The 26,042-nt window shown below is 48.4% G+C and overlaps 2 protein-coding genes across 2 annotated transcripts in view; both read right to left on the bottom strand.

Moving 5' to 3' along the window:
- The window catches only part of Phf2 (PHD finger protein 2), a 66,321-nt gene extending 58,158 nt beyond the window's left edge, over nt 1–8,163 (bottom strand). The window contains exon 1 of the mRNA XM_052157706.1: nt 8,005–8,163. Within this exon, the coding sequence (XP_052013666.1) occupies nt 8,005–8,102 (98 nt within the window). The 5' untranslated portion in view covers nt 8,103–8,163. The remainder of the gene's footprint in view (nt 1–8,004) is intronic.
- An 8,744-nt stretch (nt 8,164–16,907) lies between these two features.
- The window catches only part of Fam120a (family with sequence similarity 120A), an 88,112-nt gene continuing 78,977 nt past the window's right edge, over nt 16,908–26,042 (bottom strand). The window contains exons 16-18 of the mRNA XM_052157212.1: nt 23,523–23,664; nt 23,021–23,117; nt 16,908–18,790 (exon numbers count right to left, since the gene is read on the bottom strand). Coding sequence (XP_052013172.1) covers nt 18,479–18,790; nt 23,021–23,117; nt 23,523–23,664 — 551 coding nt within the window. The 3' untranslated portion in view covers nt 16,908–18,478. The remainder of the gene's footprint in view (nt 18,791–23,020; nt 23,118–23,522; nt 23,665–26,042) is intronic.

Here is a 26,042-nt window from a genome sequence, read left to right as displayed (position 1 = left end):
ACTGTCTCAAAAACAAACAAAAACCAACAACACCAAATAAAATAGAGGAATTTTTAAAAGCCTAAATCTAAGAGTTGAGGGCCAGGGAGACTTCTTAGTGGCTATGTGGTGCTTACCGCCAAGGCTGTAAATATGAGCTAGATTCCTGGGGACCCACATGGAGAAAGAACAACACCAAGTCTCAAAAGTTTTCCTCTGACTTCCACATGTACATGATAGTGTGCATGCACTCACACACACACACAAATGCAACATACACACACATGCAACATACACACATGCACACACACTGACATGCAGGATGGGGTGTGTGTGCTCAGTACACGCACAAGCAACAAACACGTTGACATGTACATGGCAGTGTATACATGCTCATGAGCATACACACACACACAAGTAAATAGATAAATGTTTTTTTTAAGTAAAGAGTTGAAAGTATGAAATTCTTCAAAGAAGTCACTAGAGTAAACCTAACAACTGATTTCACAAGAGACTCTTAAGACTCTAAAAGCATGAACAAAAATATGAATAAGTAAGTAAGCTGGATCTCATTAAAGCTCTTATCACCAGTGGATGGTATCAAGAACATGAAAAATTAACCCAGGGAAATAGAAAAGCAAAATACAACACAACCCTTGCAAACCACGTATCTGATGATCAGGTATGGTGGCTAGAACATACTCAGCAGTGCTAAAGCTCACGATGAAGAGAAACAATCCAGTTTTAAGAGGACAAAGGAAAGGGTGAGCAGGACGGCTTGGTGGGGAGAGGCGCTTGCTGCCCAGCTTGGTGCCCTCAGTTTGATGCCCTGGACCCACACAATGGAGGAAAAACCTAACTCCTGAAAACTGTCCTCTGACCACACGCGTGCCGTGGCATGGGAGCATGTACCCACAGCCCAACACACATGATAAATAGTAAACTAAAGTAGACAATGAAACTTGGGGGGTGAGTGTGCCTCTGCTCTGGACTCCATCTCCCACACTGGGGGATAGGGGTTGAGGGGGTTGAGTAGATATTTCTCAAAGCCGAAGACTAAAACACCAGCCAGCAGAGGCAAAGAAGGCACCCTGCACCATCAATTGTCAGGAACAAGTCAAAACCACCACCAAACACTACATCACACCCACACCCCGTGAAGATGGTTATAATAAAAAGACTGGAAAACAGTAAGCGCTGGTGACGATCGGGGCGGGCCCTGTAGCAAATACCCTGTTGGTTACTCAAAAAGTTAAATATAGGGCTGGGGGTGCAGTTCGGTGGTAACACATGTGGTTAGTACACACAGAAAACTGAAAACAGGTGTTCAGCCAAACGTCTGTGCACAAATGTGCATGGTAACGCTATACAACGGTCCCCGGTGGAGGCTGCCCAAACCCAAGCTAACTGACAATAGACAACTACAGCCTGGTCACCCACCCAGGTAGTAGAATGTTATTCAGCTATTTAAAAAGTAAGTAAGTAAGTAAGTAAATAAATAAACAAATAAATAAATACTAACACATGGCACTGTATGAATGAGCCTCAAAAACTGAAGCCAGATTCAAAATGCCCGATGTTGTATGAGTGTGTCTACACAAAATATCCTGAGAACAGATAAGTCCACAGGGCCAGAAGGGGATAGGGTCAGGCAGAAAGACACACAGCTGCTTGATGGACAGACGGTTTACTGCTGGAGGATGAAGATGCTTGGGAACTAGACAGAAGGGAGGGTCCCATAGCACACACACACCTTGAGTGTCACTGCTCGTCCTTCTGTAGTGCAGAAGTAAAGCGTCTGCCTGCCTTCGCATGGTTAACATTACACTAGCTGAATTTTACCTGTCTGTTCAGAAACACTAGAGGCTGGCTGCTGCACTTGCCCGAGACCTCCGGGTCTCAGGGCTTGAGTTCCAGATAGGTTTTTCTGTTTTTTAAACTCAGTGCTTTGGTGTGGACAAGGTACTACTCATCCAGGGCCACCAAACCTCAAAGCTGAGAGTAGAAGTCACCAGAAATATGGGCACTAAAGATGACCAGCAAGCAAGGAAGGAAAGGTAAGAGAGAAACCCGGCCTGAGGGGGGACACACTGAGACCCAGCACGGATTATTCAGGTGGCTATTTGGAGCAGGGATCCCTCTGGAGCCAGCACTGCCTGTGGACCTCTTGTTGGGCTCACACCACACCACACTGTCTTATTCATAAACTCATGTGGTTATCAGCATCCAGTGTGTGTTCAAATCTTAAACCAAAAGTACATGCAAGGTACCTCCTCCTCACCACACCCTCTTAGAGGTGAGCACACCCACCTGCCCTGGTTCACAGTACAACTGCTAGGGTCAGGAAAGCCAACTGGATCAGCGCTGAGAATGGAGTTGACACTGTGGCCTAGCAGACTTCCTTCTACTCACAGTTTTTTTATGGGGACCAGACAGGATGGCACCCCATAGTCCCACAGGCATTCAGCACTGACAGCCTTGTTGTCACGGACTAGTCTCAGGACCCAAGTGGTAGACTTGTTTTTCCCACCCTGGAGACTGAGAAGTTAGAGGATTCTTGCAGGGCCCTCTACCATGTGGTGTTAGTCTGGTTCAACAGCAACCCCTTCGTTCTTTCTAAGAGTCTGGCAAATGTGAGGTACAATCAGGAAAAGGTGGAAGAAGGAAAGAAAGTGGCCTGGGACAGCAGGGCTGTCACTTGGTGTCCCAGATCTTGGGCCATCTGGAGTTATGCCTGATGCCCAATTGGCCCCAAACAAACGTGGGCTGCGATCCTGTGCTTGTTCCATGCCCGTTGCCAGCCAAAAATGTCCAGTTTAAACAAACAAACATCATGGACATTGGGATAAGGCTCACAGGACGCCGCTTCCTTCCAGACATCTGCCTCTCTTAGGAAACACTGTTTGGATTCCTGGTTTCCTGGATGCTGAGTGGACATTCTTCCCACTTTTTCCAGAACTTCACAAACTCACATAGGGAGAATTCCCTGTCTTAAAATGATGAGTTGGGGGGTGGATGATGTCTCAGAGGTTAAGAACACATGTTGCTCTTATAGAGGTCTAAGTTTCAATTCCCAGCACCCACATAATCATCCATAATTCCAGTTCCAGGGAATATGACACTCTATTCTGACCTCCACAGGTACCAGGCATGCACATGGTACACATATATACATGCAAGCAAAACTTTCATACATATAAATAAATGTTATATTATAACTTTTGTTAGTGGTGAATTGTTATTCCTACACACGCCTGCATGTTGTCTCAGTGGGAAGGGTTTCCTCCCACATTCAGGATCAGAGTCTCTGTTAGCCGAGACCCCTCTTGGCCATGTCTCCTTCCTGTGAGACACAAATGTGGCTAGCTAAAACAGAGCTGGCATGCTGAGCACTGCCACAGTCTCCAGGTACCCAAATCTAACGCTACTCCAGGGACCTTAAGGATAAGTGGACACAATGAAAACCCACATAGTCCATCTTGGTCTGAGGGAATCGGACATAGAAACAGAGCCCCCAGGCAGAGGGACAAAGAGACATGATGTCCCCAGAAGCCTTATCCCCTCACTTAAATAATAGCTTCCTTCCCCTACCTCACATCTGCCCCAACAGCAGTCACAGGGATTCTGACAAAACCTGTCTCAAGTAGGGTAATACAAGCCTTTAACTGTAGCACCCGGGAGGATGAGGCAGGAGGATAAAGGCTTCACTGCTGGCTAGGCTACTCAGTGAGACCCTGTCTCAAAATAGAAGGAAGAAGAAGGAAGGAAGGAAGGAAGGAAGGAAGGAAGGAAGGAAGGAAGGAAGGAAAAATAACAACAGAACCTTGACCCAGCTCCTCAGCCACCACCCCCTCCCTCCCTTGCACCCCACAGTGCATTCCCTGCCCAAACCTCAGCCCCTTCTTCTTGACCTCCTTGCCTTCATTCCTATTACTTTGCTCCCACAGATCCCATTTGCTACTCTAAGACATAGCACTCACCCCCACAAGGAGTGAGCTAGAAGTCCACCTGCAAGCAAGAGCCCAGGAACAGACAGGCAAGCAGTCCACCCAGCCACCCCAGAGGTCTCACTGCCATCTCCGAGACCCTCCTTAGAACATGGAACAAATTTACTGAGAGACAAGTGAAACCTTTGTCGCTAAAGTCACCTGCTCATCTTTTAAGCTTTCCAAAGTCAATTTTATTGGCAATGCCTCCAAGGAACCTTCTGATAGAATGATCACCCTTAAGAGGGTCAGAAGGTCAGGTTTAAGGATGCTGGATGAATTTATGTAGCCATTCCTGCCTCCCAGAGGTCAAAATTCTTCCAAGCAAGTCACTGACAATGAGAGGCCTCCAACACAAGCATCAGGCAGGAGTGCTGGCATGGGGTCTGCTCCCATCGACCCAAGAGATGATACAGACACAAGGAAGGAGTATGGTTCTTTAACCAAGAAGCTCTGCACAGGAGTAAGATTTCTAAAGAGAACAGGTTCTCAAGGCCCCTGTAGAGCTCTAGGTCCCTAACAAATGGACCAGACTTGACACCTCTGGGGGCAACTAGTCTCCAGCTGCTTCCTACAAGGTATTGCGTTCAAATCTATCCCTTCTGAATCCAAGACCAACTTCCAGGGATCACCACAGGAAGCCCAGAAAAGCAGAAGGAATATCAGACATGGCTAAGACAGGATCGGATGGGGAGTCTTGCCATGGCCACTGACACGGGCTGTACATTTCAGGGACAGAATGGAGAGGGTCCTTCCCCACGCTCCACACTGTCCTTCCCCAAGAAACGCAGAATAAGTTCTTTTCGGGGTGGCACATACCTCATGGCATAGGGCTGTCCCCAAAGACATTACTTGCAAGGGTGCCATCTCAGAGGCACACTCACCCTGGACTCAGTTTAGGATTAAGAAAGCAGCCGTGCCAAGGAAGTTCTAGGCCACGGAAGCAGTGAAGCATCACCACTCCATGCTATAAGCATGGGTGACTTAAGAGATCCTCATTCTAATCCTCCCCAAAGCAAAGCTGGCTGAAAATGGGTAATGTGACCCCAGGTAGAACAAACTGAGGCATTCTAGTTACTGTGGGGATTTTATTTTTTTATTTCAAGACAGGGTTTTTCTATGCAGTTCTGGCTATCCTGGGACTCACTCTGTAAACCAGGCTGGCCTGGAACTCAGATACCCACCTGCTTCCATCTTCCAAGGACTGGAATTAAAGGCCTGTGCCACCACTGCCTGGCTACTGTGTTTATTTTTATGGTTACTGTGTATTGCAAGTTACAATGATGCTCCATTTTGGAGAATGATACAAAGTTTCCTTTTAAAAGAAGTGTTTGCCAGGGTAAGGAATCCAATTCGGTGTGGGATCTGGAAACACCAAAAGTACATCCAGGAGGGAAACCTGGCTAAAGAAGTTTAAATAAAGGGTGGCGTTCAGTCTGGAGTATTGAGCCAAAGTTCTCGCCTTGGTTTCAATGCTGGCATAGCCAACTAAGTAACTTACAAGTGGAATAGAAGGTATGTGCAGCCAAACTCTACCCTTCTGCTGCTACTGGTGTTCTGGTATATATTGTTTATTACTTTTAAATTTTATTTTGGAGGGGAGCTCATGCCATGGTAGGTCAGAGGATATCTTGCATCTAGCACGTGGGTCCTAGGATTAGAACTGGGCTTGGCAGAAAGCCTTTACCTGCTGAGCCTCCTCACCAGCCTTTGTTGCTTCTTTTGAGACAGGGTCTCAGATACCCAAGGCTGACTGACCTCCAACTCGATGTACAACCAAGGAGGGCCTTGAACTCTTGATATTCCTGCCCTCAACCTCCCTGGCACGCAGATTATACACATGTTCTACTGCTCCTGGGGATGCCATTTTAAAAATTTCTTCAGAAAGCCTTGTTTCCTCAAGATCAAAAGTGTAAAATCATACAAGCTGTTCAAACTTGAGGTAAAATGTAAACTCTGAGGGAATTAACAATCCAGGTGCTACACAGCTCTGAAGAGAACCATGAGGGGGGTCTTCCAAGACTAACTGGAGGAGAGATACACAGGCAGCTGACCACACACCTTCCACTCTTGAAAAAGAGAGACTAGAGAGAGGCCCAGGGATCTGTCCCAGGCTACGGGAGCAGGAAGGGGCCCAGGCCTTTCCCTCCCTGTCTCACTGAGGCCCCAACCCTTGACCCAGCACAAAGCTAGTGAGAGCTCTAGACCCACAAAGAAGCACCACTCGGGTGCGCTTGAGCATACAAAAACACTTGCCATGAGTGACCCCTTTTACTGCCCAGAGCCCCAAATACGTGTAAATGCATCTGAGCTAATCAACTGCCTGTCTCAGATCACTTCAAAATCCTCAGAGAAATAGTAAGGTGACTAGAGCTTCAAAAAGCAAAGCAAACAATAAACAACAAACCTCTTCCAGTATAAAGACTGGTCAATTATCTCATCCCTCCCCCCTTTCTCTGCCTAAGCAGCAGCCCAGCTGACAGGTACCCAGAAGTGCTATAGGCCCTGGATTGAGACAGGAAGAAGAGGTGCCACCACTCTCAGGGCTACTCAAGTCCAGATTCCCAGCGTTTCTGGATTTGGAGAGGCCTCTAGGCTCTTACCCACTGTGATCTGGCTACAACCCCCTCAGAGATGGATGCCAGTTGGTCACTGTTTGTAGTGGCCCTGTTTGGAGCAGAGCCCAAGGGTCACACAGCTCTGAGTGCTCTCCACAGCCCTAGATATTTGGGGGAGGCAACACAGGATACTCTAGTGAGCTATAAAGGGCTACCCCTAGTAAGGCCAGCCAGGTTGCCCTGTAAGAGTGGGCCTCTGTCCCAGGGCCTACAGATATGAGGAGGCCCATCACATCCTGGCTGCCTAGCTTCCCATACTTAAAGTTGACTAGACCAGAGACCACAGCTCTTTTTCAAGACTCCCTAAAGATCCTGGATGTGAGATAACAGAAGGGTCTTCTCTCTAAAAGGAAGGGCAGGGACTGTCCGGAACCATACACCTTTCTCTCCCTCCAGCCTGCTACTAGCTGCTAAAAACTCACACCCAGGGGACAGACAGACCTGTCCAGCTTCAGGCCAGCCCTCTTGAGGCCCAAGCACATCCCACAGGCAAAGTCAAACACAAGAGAACCTGTTGGAGCAGTTTAAGCAGGATGATCACCTCTTTCTCCTCCTCTTACTTCTAAGTAGGAAGGGACTTAGGCTCTTAAAAAGTAGACACAAGGCCAGGTCATGGCCACCGTCAAGGGCCCAGAGGGCGGGTTTAGTATCTCCAAGCTTACCTCTTTCCCTCCTCCCCATCTTCCTTAAAGAGCATAAGGTCATGTCAAAACTGGGGTGTCTCTGCCTGAAGCTGAGAAAAGGAAAATGGGGAGCCGAGCAGGCCAGGAAATAGGCGGCCAAGCCACACAACACCCCCACCCCAACACACAGACACTCTTCTCGGTCTGTCACTGCACTCCCGCCTAGGCCCACAGGCCGGCCCGAGCCAGTAGGCACGCGGGGTCCCCGGAGGGGTCCTGTCCGTCAGGACAAGGTCCTGGGGAGGTTCCCGGGCTCCGGCACAGTCTGGGGGCACTGGCCGCTACCTCGCTACCGTGCCCCCCGGTCCACCCGAGCCCTGCCAGCTCCGGAGCCCGCCAGTCGCGCCTCTCGGGGGACCCGCGCCGGGCCGCGCGCTCGCCTCTCCCGGCCCGGCCGCCCCGAGCCCGCGCGGGGAAAGTTCCTGCAACTTCGCAGGGGGCTGGCGGCCGGGGCCCCGGGCCTGGGCCTCGTCCGGCTCCCGGCCTCCGCGGCCACTGCGGCCCCGCTGTCAGACGACCGGGTCCCAGCCCCATCGCGGCCGGAGCCCCAACTTCCCCGCGCCCCTCGCCCGCCCCGGCCGCGGGCCTCGCTTTGTGCGCGGCGGCCGTACGCCCCCGCCCTGGGCACAAAAGGGCGCGCGGCCCGGCGGCCGAACGCGGTTGCGGTGCCCGGCGGGGCCCGGGGCGCGCGACCGGAGCACGGGGCTCGGTGGGTCGAGCGGGCCGCGGCGCGCTCACCTGCCGTGGAACCAGTCCTTGCAGGCATCGCACTCGATCATGAAGCGGGTAACGTCGTAGGGCAGCCGGCAGACGCAGTACACGGGCACCGTCGCCATGTTGCCGCGCCGCCGCTCGCCCCGCCGCTGCGCTGCCCGGGTCGGGCCGGGCCGGGCCGGGGGCCGCGCGGCGAGGGCGGCGGGGGCGGCGGGCGCGGGCGCCGCGGCCGGAGCGGACGGGGCCGGGGGCGCTCGGCAGGGCCCGCGCGCGCACTCGCGTCCGGGCGCGTCCACACAATGCCGGCGCGGGCTGCTGGGGCCGCGCCGGGAGCCGCCCGCCGGGCCGCCGGGCGCAGGGCTGAGAGTGCGCGGGGGGCCCGGCCGCGCGCGGGACACAAAGCGAATGGACGCGCGGGGGCGGCGGGCGGGGAGCCGCGGCCCCACCGAAGGGACCCCCGGCCGCCGAGCGGCCGCTACGTCAGCGCCCCGGGTGGCGCCGCCTCCGCCCGCCGGCCTGGGCCCCGCTCCCGCCGCCGGGAAGGCGGGCCGCGGTAGAAGGTGGGCCGCGGGCCTGGGGGAGCCAGCAGCGGGGCTCGGAGGAACCCCGCGGGAGAGGGTGGCCCCGGGATGCCAAGGGAGACGAGCCGCGGAGCCCCCTGCCCCCGACTACGTGAACACAGCCCGCACAGCCCTGCCTTAGCCAGAAGCAACTCCTTGGCCTTAACTTTCTTCTGACCCCGAAGTGGGATGGACAGGGGGAATCTTCCTCCTCTTCCTGGGCCCGGCAGCCTCCCTCCCATCCCGAACTGCGACCGAGTTGCTGGCTCTTGAACAACCTCCCCTTCCCCTTCTTTCTAGCTGGGGGCTGCCTTGCTTCCTCTTACGATCCGGTGAACTTTCCCGATGCTCCGGCAAAAGTCAGGGGACCCAGAGTGAACTGTTGTAGGACACAGCTTACCTGGCATTGGTGCCGCCCAGGACCCCTTATTACAACCCATAGACCTCCCCACCCCAGACCTTAGGAGCGGAGGACAGTCCAGTGAGTCGCAACTGAGCCACAGGACTGCTGGGGAAGACAAGGGGTTATGTTGTCGCTTTCTCCCCTGCAGTCTTGCCCTGAACTGGCTCTCTGGTCTCACCTGTCCTGCTTAGGGCTTTTTTGATTTTTGGTTGGTGGGATATGAGTGAGGGTCCTTATCTGTCCCCTACCCAGGTCGACCCTGATGAGCAGGGCCACATATTTAGGAAGAAACCTGTCTGCTAGATTTGCTTCCCCTCTGTCTGTCCCCACACAACATGTGGAGATGCTAGTCTCTGCAGATAAATTCCAGAGTTTCAGACCTCTGCTTACTTTGACAAGGCAGAGTCCCAGTTATCCCTGCCCAGAGTGCAGCTGCCAATCAGCTCCACTGGTGGCAACTCGGGATAATCTGTTATTGAGCCAGGATCTGCCCCCAGTCAACCCCCACCTTTCCCAAACAGGTGAACCCAGGACCACAAGTCAGGATCTGATCCAGGGCAAACAGTGCATGAGCTAAGGGCACACATGTCGGAGTGGAGAGGGGAAAATAACCTCAGAAATTGGGGGGCAGGCAGGGTACCCCATCAAACTGTATGCAATGAACTCAGTTCCTGCCTGAATCCTAGCTGTCACCCTGGGTCTCCTCTGTACTGGGTGGTGCTTCCCCGTTACAAGGCAAGGAATAGCCATTAATCCCCTGTCCCTGCACGGCATCAGCACCAGGCTGAGTCCTAGTGGGGTAGGCTCTGCCCTGTGACCTAATGGTTGGTGCAGTCACCATTTAGCAGAAGTGAAAAACTGAAGCTCAGAGCAGTTAAGTGCAGAAGGGAAGTAGTGTGCCAAGGGTGGGGGCACCCCTGCCGAAGATCTGAACCCGTTCCTCTCTCCTCACCTTTCTCCCAGAAAGCCTGTTCTCCTTCTGGTGGGGTACTGACCACTGGGTGCCTCCATTTACTCTCCTGACCTTCTGACATTCTCTCTGGCAGCCAGTTGTGCCCACTCCAGCAGCCCCTGTGCTTGGGGGTCAGGTGCCCTGGCTCTCAGAGCCCTCCTGGGGCTGCTGAGTTGTGCAGTGGCAAACAGACCCCATCTCAGGCCTCTGGCCTTAGATTCTGTTTGTTTTCTCCATCTCTTCTCCCACGTCCTAGCCTTACATGTTTATTGAGCACCTACTATATGCTGACAGCTGAACACCAGCACTCAGAAGGTTCTCTGCTTTACTGATCATCCTGGAGGAGAAAGACCCAGGGATGAATGTAGATCTGAGTCGATGGTGGGAGAGAAAATGGGAAGGCTGAACAGGTGAGTCACCCTCTGAGAACAGGACCCAGGAGAGGGAACAGGAGGTGATGGTGAGGTGCTCCTGCTAGCAGGGAGAGGTGGAGCTGCTCCAGAGTGGGGGCAGTGTGGTCTGGTGGCCCCCTCTACTGGTGCTTCCTGCCCCCCTCAGCTCCTTAGTGCATGGCTCCAGTTCGGCATCCACACCTGTGTTCCCACACCACCCATGGGCTAGCCTGTGGCCCTATAAGGGGAAATGGCTCACAGGTATGTGGTCCCCACATTAGCGTCTTACCCAGGCACTCCATTGGCACCATGACCTCGGTACTGCACAGCAGCCCGGCTTCTTGACACAGACTAGTCTCCCTCCTCTGAGGTCCACTGAGGCAACTCTGTTGTCTTGCTGGTAAATATCCGAGTTCCCAGAATCATTCCTAGAGTGCTTCCTTCCTTGTTTTGTTTTGGTTTTTTTTTTAGCTTGTTTTTCCATTTATTTACTTAGGGTGTGTGTGTGATCATGCACAAGTTGCAGAACGGGTATGAACAGTTGTCAGTGCGCTGCCATGTGGGTCTCAGGGACTAAACTCAGATTGTCAGGTTTAGTTGCAAGCACTTTCCTGGCTGAGCCCTCTTCTCCGGCCCCTCCTCATCAAAGCCATTTGAGAATTGTGCCATGAGTGAGTGAGCTGTCCTGGGCTCTGTTACATCCGTGCATGCTGATGTTGCAGAAGTTCTGCTTACTGTACTTTGTAGCAAGCTTTGTATGGAAGTCTCCTAACTTTTGTAAGATCGCTATGGCTATTTGTGACTTCTTAAGATTCCATACTAACTTTAGCACAGATTTTTTCTTCCTTAAACATTTGTTTCTTGGACTGCTAGGATAGTTCAGTGGGTAAGAACATGTACTGTTGGGGGCTAGAGAGATGGCTCAGTGGTTAAGAGCAATGACTGCTCTTCCAGGGGTCCTGAGTTCAAATCCCAGCAACCACATGGTGGCTCACAACCATCTGTAATGAAATCTGATGCCTGCTTCTGGTATGTCTGAGAACAGCTAATGTGTTCTTACACATAATGAATAAATAAATATTAAAAAAATAAAGTATTAAAAAAAAAAAGAACATGTACTGTTCTCACAGAGGACCCAGGTTCAACTCCCACATTGGCGGCTTACAACTTGTAACTCCAGCTCCAGGGGATGTCCCTAACCTCAGGCACATGTGCTCTCCTGCAAACACAAGCATACACACTGTTTGTATAAATAATAACAATAACAACAATAATAATAATAATAATATTTTTTAAAGGTTGCTTCTTAGGCTGGATGGTGGAAGCACAGGGCCTTTAATCCCAGCAGAGGCAGGTGGATCTCTGAGCTGGAGGCCAGCCTAGTCTACAGAGTAAGTTCCAGGATAGCTAGGGCTATACAGAGAAACCCTGTTTAGAAAAACCACACACACACACACACACACACACAAAACAAAAAACAAACAAACAAAAAACCCACTACCACCACCAACAACAACAAAAAAAGCCCAAGAAAGAAAGTAAGTTTTTCCTGGAGAAACTCTGATTAGAAAACACACACACACACACACACCTTTTAAAGATTTTTGAAAAAATATATATTTTGAAGTGTAGAAACTCTCAAAAAAAAAAAAAAAAAAAGACAGCCTGGCGGTGGTGGTGCACGCCTGTAATCCCAGCACTCTGGGAGGCAGAGACAGGCAGATTTCTGAGTCGAAGGCCAGCCTGATCTACAGAGTGAGTTCCAGGACAGCCAGGGCTGGCTATACAGAGAAACCCTGTCTCGAAAAAACAACAACAAATTCTCTAGATTTTCTTCTGTCTGTCTGTCTGTCTGTCTGTCTGTCTGTCTGTCTGTCTGTTTGGGGGAAGAGAGGAGAACCTGGAGGAGCCAGCGTCTCTTTCTAGGATAGAGTGCCTGGGCCAAGCTCAGAGGGTCAGGCTTGGCAGTTAGCGCTGTTACCTGCTGAGGTGCTAGGCAGCCCACTCTGTTGTTTTCAAGTAATTGCGTATGAAGTTTCTGAATCGGTGAGCAGTCTGTCTGTCTTTCCATTTAATTACTCTGAGCTAAGTCTGGTCAGGTCATCTGCCTTGCCTCCGTGCTCTAGTTTTTTTTTTTTTAAACATCCCTTTACTCTGTGTGTGTACCTGTATGTGCATGTGTGTGTGTAAATGAGGGTTCAGAGGACAATGTGGAAGTCTGTCCTCTCCTGCTATGTGAATCCCATCACGCTTGGAAGCAGCAGACATCTTTACCTACTGAGCCACTGCAATGCTCCATTGACTTTATATATATTTGCCTGTATCTATGCATTTTTCCTTTTTATCATTTTTAGTTGTTACTTTATGTGTATGGGTGTTTTGCCTCCAGGTAGGTCTGCACATCAGCTGTGTTCCTGGTGCCCATGGAGGCCAGAAGAGAGTGTCAGATCTTCGGCTGGAGATGCAGACTATCGTGAGCTGCCATGTGAGTGCTGGGACTTGAACCTGCGTCCTCTGGAACAGCAGCCAAATGCTTTTAACTGCTGAGCCAGCACTTCAGCACCTCCCCCACCCTTCTTTAAAACAGTCTCCTGTAACCATCACTGAAGACTACCTCAAACCCTGCACCCTGCCACTGCTATCTCTTGAGTATGTGATTATAGTCACGAATCACACTGACTTACAAGGTGCTGGAGCTGGAACCTAGGACTTCATGCGTGCTAGGAAAACACTTTCCAACTGAGCTGCATCTACCAGGATTCTCTTTCTGGCTTTTTTGTTTGTTTGGTTGGTTTTTTGGTATGCTGTTCATTGTTAGTATAAGGAAACAAAACCAATTTTCAGTGTTGACCTTGTATGTTGCTCTTCACTGAATCATGTCTTTTAACAAAGGGTATGACTGAGTGCACACACATGCAGCTATAGAGTACTTTAGGGCTGTCCTGGACAGGTGTTCCCTGCCTAATGCCTCCCCTGTCCTCCAAGTCACCCCCTAGTGTGGCTTCCCTGACACCTACTCCATGGAAGTGTTCACCTGGTTCGCTGTTCTTCCTGGAACCTTCCACCCCTTCTATCTCATTTTTTACACTGATTCTTTTTTACTTGTGTGCTTACAGTTTGTGATCCTGCTCTCTCCACTCGGGTGATATTCCACAGCCCCAGAGAACCTCTGCCTTCTGCAGCAGGCTCCGTGCCAGCCCCTGGAGTGATCAGTCAGGGCATCAAAGATTGGATGAATATCCCTCTACCCAGGAAAAATCCTATCTGTTGGTTGGTCCAGATATACGGCTTTTGTAGCACCCGTGTCAGGCTCACGGTGGTACTTGGTTCAGACCCTAAGTCTGAAATTCCATTTCCCCTTGTACAGTAGCAGCAAGAACCACTCTAGATCTGGCTTCTTAGACATGTCCATTTTCTAGGGAACCACAACTGTTCACATTCTATCCTAGGGCACTTCCAATTCCAGAAGCTAGGAAAAACTAAAAGTAAATATAGCCCCTGGGTGAGCCAGGCCCTGCTGGGAATAGAAAAGAAAGTGGTCCTACTGTGGGCTCAGAAGTTTCCATTTACCAAACATATGAAAATCCAGAGACCAGGAGTCCTGAATAACAGGCATTTACCATCTCTGATTCTGGAAGCCAAAAGATGAAGGGTCTGGAGGACTATAGTCCTTCAGAGGTGCCATCTGTGTCTGGCCTCTGTCCACCTTCTCATAGGTGGCCTAGGACAGCGTCACTTTAGTCTTGCCATGGCCTTGGCTCTGTGCTTCTGGGTCCATGTTTCCTTTTTATAAGAACACTAAGCCAGGCGGTGGTGGTGCATGCCTGTAACTCCAGCACTCTGGGAGGCAGAGGCATGCCGATTTCTGAGTTGGAGGCCAGCCTGGTCTACAGAGTGATTTCCAGGACAGCCAGGACTACACAGAGAAACCCTGCCTCGAAAAAAACAAATCCAAACAAACAAACAAACAGAACACTGCTTATACTGGGTAAGGGTGTATCCTACTCCAACATGACCTTGTCCCAACTCCTTAGCTTATTGCATCTGCAGAGACCTTATTTCCAAATAAGGTCACATTCTGAGATCTTAGGAGTTATGTCTTGGCCCAGTGAGTTTGGAAAAAGAGGAGCTTGGTTCAGACCCTAATATAGGTTGCCACATGTTTACAGAAAGCTTCCACATGACCTCACCTGAGGACTTCCAGGTCACTTCAGCCTGCGCCATAGCCAAGGGTTCCTGGAAGAGCTCACAGGGATGACAGGGAGCCTGAGAACCCTAATGTGGTTCTTTGGGAAATGCTTGAGCAGTACCCAGCCACACAGCAAACCATGTGTGGGGGATACAGGTGGGGTTGGCAGACCCACTACACTAGCAACAGACAAAAGACCCTTTTCCTGTCCACCATATGAAGTGCAGGGCAGACAGCAGAAAGCGTGTCTTCTTGAAGAGAGCAATCATTAGCACATTGCAGCTGGTCATTGGTGCTTGTCCTGTAGGAAGAAAGCTTCGCATAGGCTAATCGTATCCCTCTGTCCATGTAAGTGATGTATGGATGAAGGTATAGGAATCACCCTACATTCTCTGTCAGGTAGAAAATGAAGACTCGAGCTCTATTAGCCACATCCATCAAACACTCATCCTCCCTGGAAATTAAGGCTGTGTAAATGAAAGTCTGTTTTTTGCCTGTCAAAAGGACGGTGCACTGGCCTTGCCAGGCAACTGGGCCTATTCATACAAACAATGCCTGTGCTCTAAGGGACAGCAAAACCAGGACTAAGAAGCAGTCACAGGACTCACTTACGGAGTGGCATGTATACCTCTCCATCTCCTGTCCTTATACTTTGCTTATTCAATGTAAATATATGACCCCCTCCATTTTAGTGGAAATGCTTCAAGGTGCAAGCTTTGTGCCTTGTCCCTTGGAGGAGGGGCAAAGCCTGGCAAAAGTGCTATACAAGAACCTTAAACAAGTAAGCAGAATCTCCCCCCTGTGCTGAGAAGAATATGAAAATACTTATTGCATCAGAAAAAGTCTGATGTTCACAATAGTTGTTTCCAAGATGGCAGAGTAACAGAAAAAAAAATCATAGAAGTTCCTTTTAAAAAGGAATAACACACCAAAAAAAGCCAAACAAACTACCAAGAGCATCAGACCTACCACAGTTTACCATCTGACCAGGAACAGCACAAGGCTGAGTTCATCTTGAGTGTGTACAAAGCCTTAAATTTGGCCCTGAGTTCTGGCCAGTGCCACATATGGCCAAAGTCCCTCGAGCATCTTGGCACTGGCCTCCCAATGATCCCCCTTCAAGTCCAGTGGTGTGGGAAAACAGTGAATGTGCTCCTGACAAAGGAAGGGTCCAGTTCCATATCCAAGAAGCCTCCTGAACCCTCTCCTTTCTGCTCAAACCTAAACTTCCGGTCCTTAAGTAAGGTGGAGGCATACCTTGGAGGCCTAGAACGAATGTAATCTAAGTGATGAAAGTGGCAGGGGTGGGCAAATGCCACCTGGGGTCATCCCTGAGATCCCTGGTGAGTTGTTTTGTTCTGTTTTGCTTTTGTTTTGGCTTTTTTTTTTTTTTTTTGCCAAAACTCTCCGTCCCTCACTCTAAGCCAGAAGGCCGTTCTGTTCGGGTTGCTATCCCCAAGTAAGGTGAACTGAAGATGCAGAATAGTGAGGTTTGCGGCTGTTACCGCGGGGTTGGGGGAGACCCTGTGAGGATGCCATGGAAGAAGGTATTTTCTGAATAAAAGTTTTCTGTACTCCAGTTGCCGGACCATTCTTTGGGGATTCAGAGTGGCCAGTCTTCCCTGTGACATGGGTTTTATAAGATGATACAGGCCTGGCTAACAAACACAGACAGCCAAAGGTTCCGGTGGCCTGTTATGGGCAGCAGTACCAAGTTTCACTCTGAGACCCTGGAGGCCAAACTAACAGTCTCAGACAAGAGGTTATCTCCTCCGTAATTTAGAAGCCACAATACAGTAGGTGCACGTAGGTGGATCAAGGCCCCCGTGGCTGAGCCTCCGATCTTTCGTAAGGCAACCAGCCCGCGCAAAGCCCCAGGCTCTTTAAGCAGAGAGCTTGGCAGACCGAGCAGGCGCAGTCTCAGGCCTCGTCACGCGGTTCCGCCCTGGCGCTGCAGCGTAAGAAGCCAGCGGCTTTGGGCATGGCTTCGGCCCCGCCCCGAGATGCGCGCGCAGCTGCTGCACAATCGCCCCGCCCCACCCGTAAAGCAAGCAACCAGCTCAGAGCAGAAGCTCAGGTAGCATTTCGGCCACTTTGGCTCTGCTGGGCATGCTTGAGCTAGACTACAGGGAGAACCACGCAAAAGGCAGCTACACTTGGAACTTTACATTTAAAAACAAAGAGTTCCCCGCTAGGCCTTTATAAAAGCTACATTGGACTTCGCAGCTTGATTGGTCAGAGAATGTATGTAGCGGGACTTAAAAGCTGTGCTCAGCACAATTTTCATATTAACCACTAATGTTCCTCTAAAATTACTTTGACAGGGCTCGGTATTTCTAAACTTATTGTCTTACTCTCTTCGTGAGCTGCCTCAATTTAAACCTCTCTAGAATTCATACTTTTACAAGTGAATTTAAAAGCCACACCATACTTTATACTAAAAGAATAAAGATTTTTATTAAGCATTGTAAGTTGCATTCAATAGCCTCTGGATACGCCACACCACAATCCATCAACAGTCAATCAGACCCAACAGCAGTTCATTCTTCACAATCCATGAGTTAGGGCGGAACTTCCTTCAACTTACAGTAAGATCCTACTTAGCTCCTGCGGGCAGGGATGGGGAGTTACACCTCATTTCTGATCACTAATGTGATGAAGAGCATCGGAAGTATAGGAAACGTAAGAGGTGATTCTGATTCAAAGTACATTGTTTGGAAACAGTAACAAAACATCAAAATGATAGAAGAATACCTGCTTCTACTAAATTCCTGATGGGAAACTTCTCAAGAACAAGCAATTTGTTTCCTGCTACAGAGGGGAGGGGGTGTTTTGTTTTTTAAGATCATAGGGGGGTTTTTTCTTTACAGAATTTCATATTTTGCTAATATGAATATGAAGGCATAAAACAGCAACAAAGAACAACAATGCACACAGCAGTGCGCACACCAGGGTAATGTTGATATTCCAAACGGCTAGATAATTTTGGGGGGGGGGTTTAGAATAAATGAAACAGAGGTCAATAATCACAAAATTGTAAGGTTAGAGCAAGATCAGTCAATGACTAAACAGAGTTAACATCTTTTATAGGACTATTACTGATTATTAGCATTTTGTTTTGCAAATGGGCACATACTGGTAAGAATGGAAGAAAGGACAATAACATGCATAATATTAACTACACACTTTAAAAATTATGAACCATGCAGAAGTTTAGCTCAAGTAGTAGCACTAATGGTCTACGTCCGATTCAAAACCACGTAGCTCACTGATCACAGATGCATGGTATTAGTCACGAAGTTTCAGAACACATTGTGTTGACTTTGAAAGGTCATTTGCATCTTCAATGATTTCAACTTTAACTCCATTGAACTTGCTTGTAAAGTATGTATGATGTACTGTGTATTCAAAATCAGCACAACAGCAGTTTACTCTATAATTTTTTAGTTTCGATAGTTGCACTTTTTTTAACACAAAAGAACCACATCAACAGTGATGAAATTTAAGAAAGAAAAACTGTGGTTGTGCCTTATTTCTTTCATAATCATAAATCAAAGCCTTAAAACAAAGCTTCATTGTGAAACAGTAATGCAAAATCAAATATAATGGCATACATATGGTGCCAAATGCTAAAAATTATATTTTAAGCTATATATACTTAAACACTGCCAAAATTTGTTTTCTTTAGTTCAAGAAACACAACTCTAGGCTTTGTCATAACCAGTTTAAACTTTGTGTACTTCATTTTTAAGTGCGGGAGTCAAATGCTCTTCATTTTCTGTCTCTTTTTGTTTTATTGTAGCATTTTGACTACAACTGGTTAAAACTTAAAAAAAAAATGTGTTGTTTAAATCTCTGATATCAAAGAGGGATCTGAATTTCCAAAGTCCTCATTTTTCTCTTACGGAAAGGACAAAATGTACATAACTGCAGGCTCTCTCTCTCCAGATATTCCTGAATCCTTACCCTTCCAGCATCCTTCACCCTCTATAAAAAATAAGTTTACTCTTCTTTATTTAAGACAGCTGCCTCCAGAGCCGCCTCCCTGCGGCAGGCACTGTCTGTGCTTAGTGCATTTAAGTGAGGGTTTGTATTGCACGCTTTAGAGTCATTGTTCAAGGCACTTTCCGAGTGGCTGGGGGCCCGGGGGTCACCCGTGCTCCCATTGAGTTGGGGCACTGGCTTCTCCTCGGCCATCACTCCGTTTTCAGCCAGGGACCCTTCAGAGGACACAGCAGAGGACTTGGCTTCCCCAGATTTCGACTTCAGTTCTTTGGCCACTTCTTCAGCTGAAGCAGCATAAGGAGGTCGGCCCTGTGGGGAAGGAAAGTGGTGAGAGCCTCAGGTATGGAAGGGACGGGCTGGGTGGGGGACAGCAGGGATGGGCAGGAACACAGAGCAGCCATAATGCCTCAAGCCAGAGAATTCAGAAGAAAAACCCGAGTGGCTTGCCCTCAGCTGGTGGGACTTCTGATCACTTCTATGGCTCCCTCTCAACACCTCTGCTACAAATGTTCAAATGAAATGACAAAGTCTCACTGGGAGTGCTCTATCTAACCCTTTACATAGTATCTCATCTTGAAAGTTACAAGGACCTTTTAGTGATTCTCCTCTGAAATAATAGAGGCTGTCCTCATATTCTGCAAAATGCATATCCAAAACACATATCCTCATCTTTACAGAGAAAACCAAGTCACAGTACAGCAACACCAACGCAAAGCAGGGCTGTAGGGAGAGCAGCACAAGGGCTGTGGCAGATCCTCCTCTGGATCGCCCCTGTTCCCCAAAGCAGGCGGATGCTGAAGTGATCCCGTACACTTCCCAACAAGGCTCTCTGAGATAGTGCCGCCACCCTGACACATGGTAGACACTGTGGTCTGGCAGTTCTCTGCCGTGACTGCTCCCACCCTTGAAACCAATAAAATGGTCATCATGTCGTAACAAGCAAGGTCTATAAAGTCCCTTAAGACAAATGAGACTGAGTGGGAACTGAGTGGGTCACGGGATAGGAAGGGTCTTTGGGAGTGATGGAGATGCTTGTTCAATCAAGCTTGAGAACAGACTAAAAGCACCATCTTACAGACAGCACCAAAGATGATCCAAGCCCCTTAACAGACATTTCATCAAAACAACACAAGTGAAATAGAAATTATACACACCAGAAAAGATATGCTAACCATTAGGTCACTGGGGACATACACTTTTGACTCTATAATTGCTTGAATGGTCAGACAACCAGGAGAAGAGAGAAAAGAGGAGAGGGGAGGGGAAGGGATGGGGGAGGGGGAGGGGGAGGGTAGGGTAGGGTAGGAGAGAGGAGAGGAGAGGAGAGGAGAGAGAGGAGGGAAGGGGAGGGGAGGGGAGGGGAGGAGAGGAGAGGAGAGGAGAGGAGAGAGAGGAGGGAAGGGGAGGGGAGGGGAGGGGAGGGGAGGGGAGGGGAGGAGAGGAGAGGAGAGGAGAGGAGAGGAGAGGGGGGAAGGGGAAGGGGAAGGGGAGGGCAGGGGAGGGCAGGGCAGGGCAGGGAAGGGAAGGGAGGGGAAGGGGAAGGGGAAGGGGAAGGGAAGAGGAAAGAAAGGGAAAAGGAAAAGGAAAAGGAAGAGTGCTGCCACTCAGGAAGGCAAGGCCAGAGGCTCAGCACGGTGCTAAGTCTCTGCCAGGGCTCACAGAGATGAGACCTTGGGAACTACAGGAGCTCATACTCAGTGTGTTACTCATTCCTGGTGCCTGGAGGTAAGCCAGGGCCTTGGCAAGACTGGCACTGCATGGCATGCCCAGCCCCATCGAGACGGCCACAGCTCTGTTAACAACAGCAAGAAACTTACAAAATGTATTGTGAAGTTAAGGGGGAACAGTCTGAGGAGCTAGAGAAATGGCTGAGAATTGGGTACTTTTCCAGGGGACCCAGGTTCAATTCCTAGTACTTACATGACAGCTTACAACTCTAGTTCCAGGGGATCTGACACTCTCACACAGGCATGCACGCAGGCAAAATACCAATCAAGTCTCATAAAAATTAAAAAGATCATTTTTAAGAAGTCTGAAAAGATAATAAATAGGTGTAATTCTGCCTATTTAACCTGGAAAAGGCAAAACTTGGGAGACAGTAAAATACGCAGCAGCTGCCAGAGCTCTCAGGGAAGGAGGGGTGGAGCAGAAAACCTTTAGGGCAATGACACTTGGACACGATGTCAGTGCAGATCTGGTCAGCACAGTGCTGCCTAAACCTGTGGAGTTGTGACACCAAGAGTGACAGCTGAAGCACGCTGTGAGCTGGGGATTCCGTGTGCTAGATGGGCAGCCAACTGTAACACAGGGATCATCTGACAGGAGACTGGGTACCAGGGGAGCAGTGTTGTAAGGAAATCTACTTTTCTTAGTGCTGTGAGCCTAAAGCTACTCTAAAATTGAGTATTTTAAAGAACCAAGCAGATGGACACGGTGGCCACACCTGTCATCCGAGCACAGGGAGAAGCAGACAATTTCTGTGAATACGAGGCCAGCCCAGTCTACAAAATGAATTCTAGAACAGCCAGGGAGGGCTATGTAGAAAGATCATGTCTTTAAAAAAACCACAAACCAAAAAACCATCTAGGGTTCACATGTGTAAAAACACTGTCATTCTGAGTTCAATCCATGGACTGCACATAAAGGTCAAAGAATGAAAACCAAAGTTCAGCTTTAGAGCAGCACATGGCCAGCGGGGTCCACAGATGCACATGCAGGCATCATATCGCTCACATATAATGACAAACAAAAATATTTGAGTACATGTAACACACACAGTGGCGCTCAGGGCACAGCGGCCATAACGTTAATCCCAGTCCTCAGCGGAAGACAGAAACAGGGAATTGCTAGGAATTTGAGGCCAACCTAATCTACACAGCAAGTTCCATGTGGGGCTATGTAGTGAGACTATTTCATTATAATAACAAAACAGAAAGAAAAGAACCCTAGAGGTAAACTGAACTTAAGAGAGAGAGGAGACAGTCAATGAAGAGTCTGCCAAATGTCACAGGGAGGAGAGAAGAGCCTCCGAGCAGGCAGCTGGGCACCGCCCAGCCACTGTAGACAAGCACTGAAGGGAAAGATGGAGGCTCACCGAGTGTGGCCATCAGAGCAGCAGTGCCAGGCAGCTGGGCACCGCCAGCCACTGTAGACAAGCACTGAAGGGAAAGATGGAGGCTCACCGAGTGTGGCCATCAGAGCAGCAGTGCCAGGGGCTCCTAGACAGGCAGCAAGTTCTCATGGAAAAGCAAACCAATCTGGGTACTGAGGACAGCACACAGGTGAGTTCAATGGAATGAAATCATGTAACTCTGACAGTAAAGCTTTATGTATGAAGAAAATGGCAGTAAGCAAGACAACTGTGGAGAAAGCTTGCAAGCCCATGTCCTGATTAGGAAAGCAGTCTTCACACTGAACAGCACCCCTCAATCCTTCCTGAGGAGTCATTCTTCAAGAACCCAGTAAGAAAAGGACTTCAGAAACCAGAACAGAGGCCCAGAGCGGAGGACTCACGGGTCAAGAAGGGATTTATAGAACTAAGACAAAGGAGGCACAATGGGGAGTAGAGTGGGTCATGGCTCCCTGCACACATGCATGCACGTATGCACGCACACACGCACACGCAGAGCTGCTCTCAGCACAGGAGGCTGGCCACAGCTCCATGAGCAGATACTGAGCCTGTGTGAAATCTGTAAAAAAGCACTGACTAATTATGGGATGTGTTAATTTAATCAACCCTCCAGAAGCAGGATTCTCCAAGACAGACAAGAATCCATTTAGATACTACAATAGAGTATTAGTCAAATGCCCATCAGATGAAATTCAACAAGTTTTTCATCAAGGCAGTGCATGTCAGCACACTGTCTCCACAGCGTACACACAGGGTACACACAAGGTCCTTAAGAAGGCTGCAAGCAGTTCATCCAGGGAACAGGACATCCGATACAAGAGTTCAAAGAAAAGCACATACACAACAAGTGGGGCTGGAAAGAGGGAGGGCTCTGTGGCTAGGAGCACCAGGGGCTCGTCCCGAGGACCAGGGTTGGATTCCCAGCACCTGCACAGAGACTCAGCTTCTCTAACTCTAGTCCCAGGAAATCCAACACCTTCTGCTCTCAGAGGCACATGGTGCCCAGATACACATTCAGGCAAACATCTAGACACATAAAATAAAAAAGCACCCAGAAGCCAGAGGTAAGAGGATCTCTGTGACTTTGAGGGCAGTCTGGTCCACATAGCAAGTTCCAGGCCAGCCAGAGCTATAGAGACAGACCTTGACTGAAAAAAAAAAAATCTATTTTCCACTAAAGAAGTGGCTATCTTGCTATCTTGGAAGACACAGCAGCCTAGACCTCATTTGGCCTAAACAAGAAGTCAAACACACAGATGTCACCTGATGGAGTTCCTGAGCACAGGGAATTGATTCAAGTATCAAGTCAGAGGCCAAACAAACTCACAGCCCTACAGTCAGAACACAGGCAGGGACACTCCTAGAGGGGAGACAGGGCAGGAGTGACAGGAACACTATGGGAACATTACCTGAATTGCCCCCTGGCTTTTGTAGCCTCTGCCGTAGTACCTTCCACCTCTTCCAAACGTCCTAATCACCGGAGTGGAAATAACACCTCTTGGACGCCTGGGTCAATATAGGAAAACAAGAACAAACAGACTTGAGTCTATCAAAGATGATATTTAAACTACTCTCGAGTTATGCTAGGTGAGAGAGACATCAAGTATTAAGTATGGTCAGATCAAGTGCAAGGAATCCTTTCTCTGGTTAACACCCAAGACATTTGACTTCAAAACTAATACTTGGAACATTTTTAGAAGACAGTTCATTAACTGAATAATGCATGGTTAATTATTTAATAATGATGAATCAAACAATTATATAATGCTATATAAGAGAATTCTATGTAACACTAAGAATGATGTGAAACAGAAACTACCTAGTGACACGAGAACAGTCCCTGCTTAGGGGAGCAGTCAAAGGCTGCTTCCTGCACTCACACAAAGTCCACTATCTCAGCCCAGAGCTTACCCTCTTGCTGGTCCTCCCACAGACACCACCTGCAGAGGGAAGGGCCCTCGGCTCCCACGGCCCCGCCTGCTCCCGGCCCAGTGGCCGACCACCGTGCCAGCTATTTCTAGCTTCCCTCCCTGAGAAGGAATAGGTTGGACTCCTGCACAAACAAAAACAAAAACAAACAAAAACACCATGAGAAAACAAGGATCTTTACAATACAGTGTTAGGAGCAGCAGAGGGGAAAACAACCAGAGTGACTCCTATTTAGTCCTGGTTCCTATTCTGTAAGAAGCCATTTACCCTGCTTTACAAAGAGTTTATTAGAGAAGGCTCTCTGTGCACACCATGCAATAATAATAATAATAATAATAATAATAATAATAATAATAATAATAATAATTATTATTATTATTGTTGTTGTTGTTATTATTATTATCATCATTATTTTGTTTTTTGAAGGCAGGTCTTTCCCGAACTCTAAAGGTAGACTAGGCTAGTAACATCAAATTCACAGAGATCTACATGCCTCTGCCTCTTAAGTGCTAGAATTAAAGACATGCCAGGCCCCACACCACGAGATTTCTGTAGTTAAAGAACCTATAACAGGGCTAAGTATGGTGGTAAACATCTATGAAACTATGACTTGGGAAACTGAGGCAGGAGGATTGTAGATTTGAGGCCAAGCTGGACTAGAGAGAGACCCTATGTAAATTTAGAGAGAGTGACCTTGGCTCATCCACTGATTAGTGGTGCATCCCACCCAGCCTGGTGGATGGCCTGTGTTCTAGCACCAAGTTCCACATGTTTGTAGGAGAGGACCAACTCCTGCCAGTTGTCCTCTGACCCCCATAAGTACCCCACAGTGTGTTCATATGCAAAATAAATAAATGTTTAAAAAACCAAACCAAACCAAAAGAATCTGCAAGTGAGTTAGATCCTAACTGCCACAGTGAACTCCTGTTTAGAGAAATTCAGGTAAGTGTAGCTGGCTGAGTGTAACTGGGTTGCCTTCTACACTACCAGATAGACTGTGGGCAACCTCAGTATGCTTTTCTCCAGGTAAACACTACCACATTTGTGTCATTAGCCAAACATTAGGGAAATTAATCAATCTAAGCACTCCTTCCTCTCTCACTCTCACATTGGGAATGGAACCCGGAGTGTGAACAGGCTAGGCAAGTGCTTTTCCTCTGAACTATATGCACAAACCACGAAGTCTGAAAACAAGGTCTCATTGTGCGATCCAGGCCAGGCTCTTGACCTTCTTGCTTCTGTGTGCTGGGTGGAGTTACACACAGCTCCACAGTTACTACATTGCTAAAGTAGAACTTCCTTAAGCACAAAGTTAAATATATGCTACACTCACCAACTTCTATTAATTACTGATGGGTTGACTATTCCTGTTTTCTGACCTAAGAAATTCCTTAACTGTTATGTTACAGGAGACTGGTTAAAACAAAATGAGCTTGAACATCTTTTTTTTTTTTTAATTTATTTTATTTTATGTATATGAGTACACTGTAGCTGTCTTCAGACATACCAGATCCCATTACAGATGGTTGTGAGCCACCATGTGGTTGCTGGGAATTGAACTCAGGACCTCTAGAAGAGCATTCAGTGCTCTTACCCACTGAGCCATCTCTCCAGCCCAGAGCTTGAACATCTTCTTCCTGAGATTATCACAAGCTCCCTACAATCCTGGTGTTACGACATGTGCCTATGACCAACCCCACTGGGCTGCTGGAGCACTGAAAACAGGAATGACTACAGAGTTCCCAGCATCCTCTTTGGTCTTAGCTGGCCAGGAGCTAGCTATGGAGATCAGGCTGTGCTAGAACCTGCCTATGCTAGAACTCTGCCTCCAGAGTGCTAAGATAAAAAAGAATGTGCCACCACACTCAGAAATGATGTTTTAGTAAGTTTATTTTATGCTAATATTATTTTGCTAGGTAATTAAAAATAAATAATTGGTGTTTTGGGACACAATTTCACCATATAGCACTGGCTGACCTGAAACTTGCTATGTTTATTAGACTAGCCATTAACTTGTAGTACTTCCTGCATGCCTTTTTCTTCCCTAAACTTTTCTCTCCTTTTATTAAAAATAGGTTTTCCCCTATCATATAAGGTATCCTGATTATAGTTTCTGGCCCTTTACTTCTGCCATCCACCCCTTCAGTACTGTCTCATTAGAAAACAAACAGGCTTCTAAGGGATAATAATAAAATATAGTGAGATAAAACAAAACCCAACACATTGGAATTGATCAAAACAGAAGGAAAAGAGCCCAAGAGAAGGCCCACAGAGACCTGCTCGGTCACACTCAGGAATCCCATAAAAACCATAATCTGGAAGCATAATATAAACTCAAATGACCCAGACCTATACCAGCCCTGTGCATGCTGCCTCAGTCTGAGTGCAGAAGAGCTCTGACCATGTTGATTTAGAGGCCTTGCTTCCTGCTGTCCTGCATCCCCTCTGGCTCTTACACTCTTTGCCTCCTCTTCAGCAGGGTTCCCCAGCCCTGAGGGGAGG

This window comes from Apodemus sylvaticus, chromosome 14 (assembly GCF_947179515.1).
Source record: "Apodemus sylvaticus chromosome 14, mApoSyl1.1, whole genome shotgun sequence".
NCBI lineage: Eukaryota > Metazoa > Chordata > Mammalia > Rodentia > Muridae > Apodemus > Apodemus sylvaticus.
The sequence above is the reverse complement of the archived record's forward strand: the minus strand, read 5'-3'. Positions and strand labels throughout refer to the sequence as shown.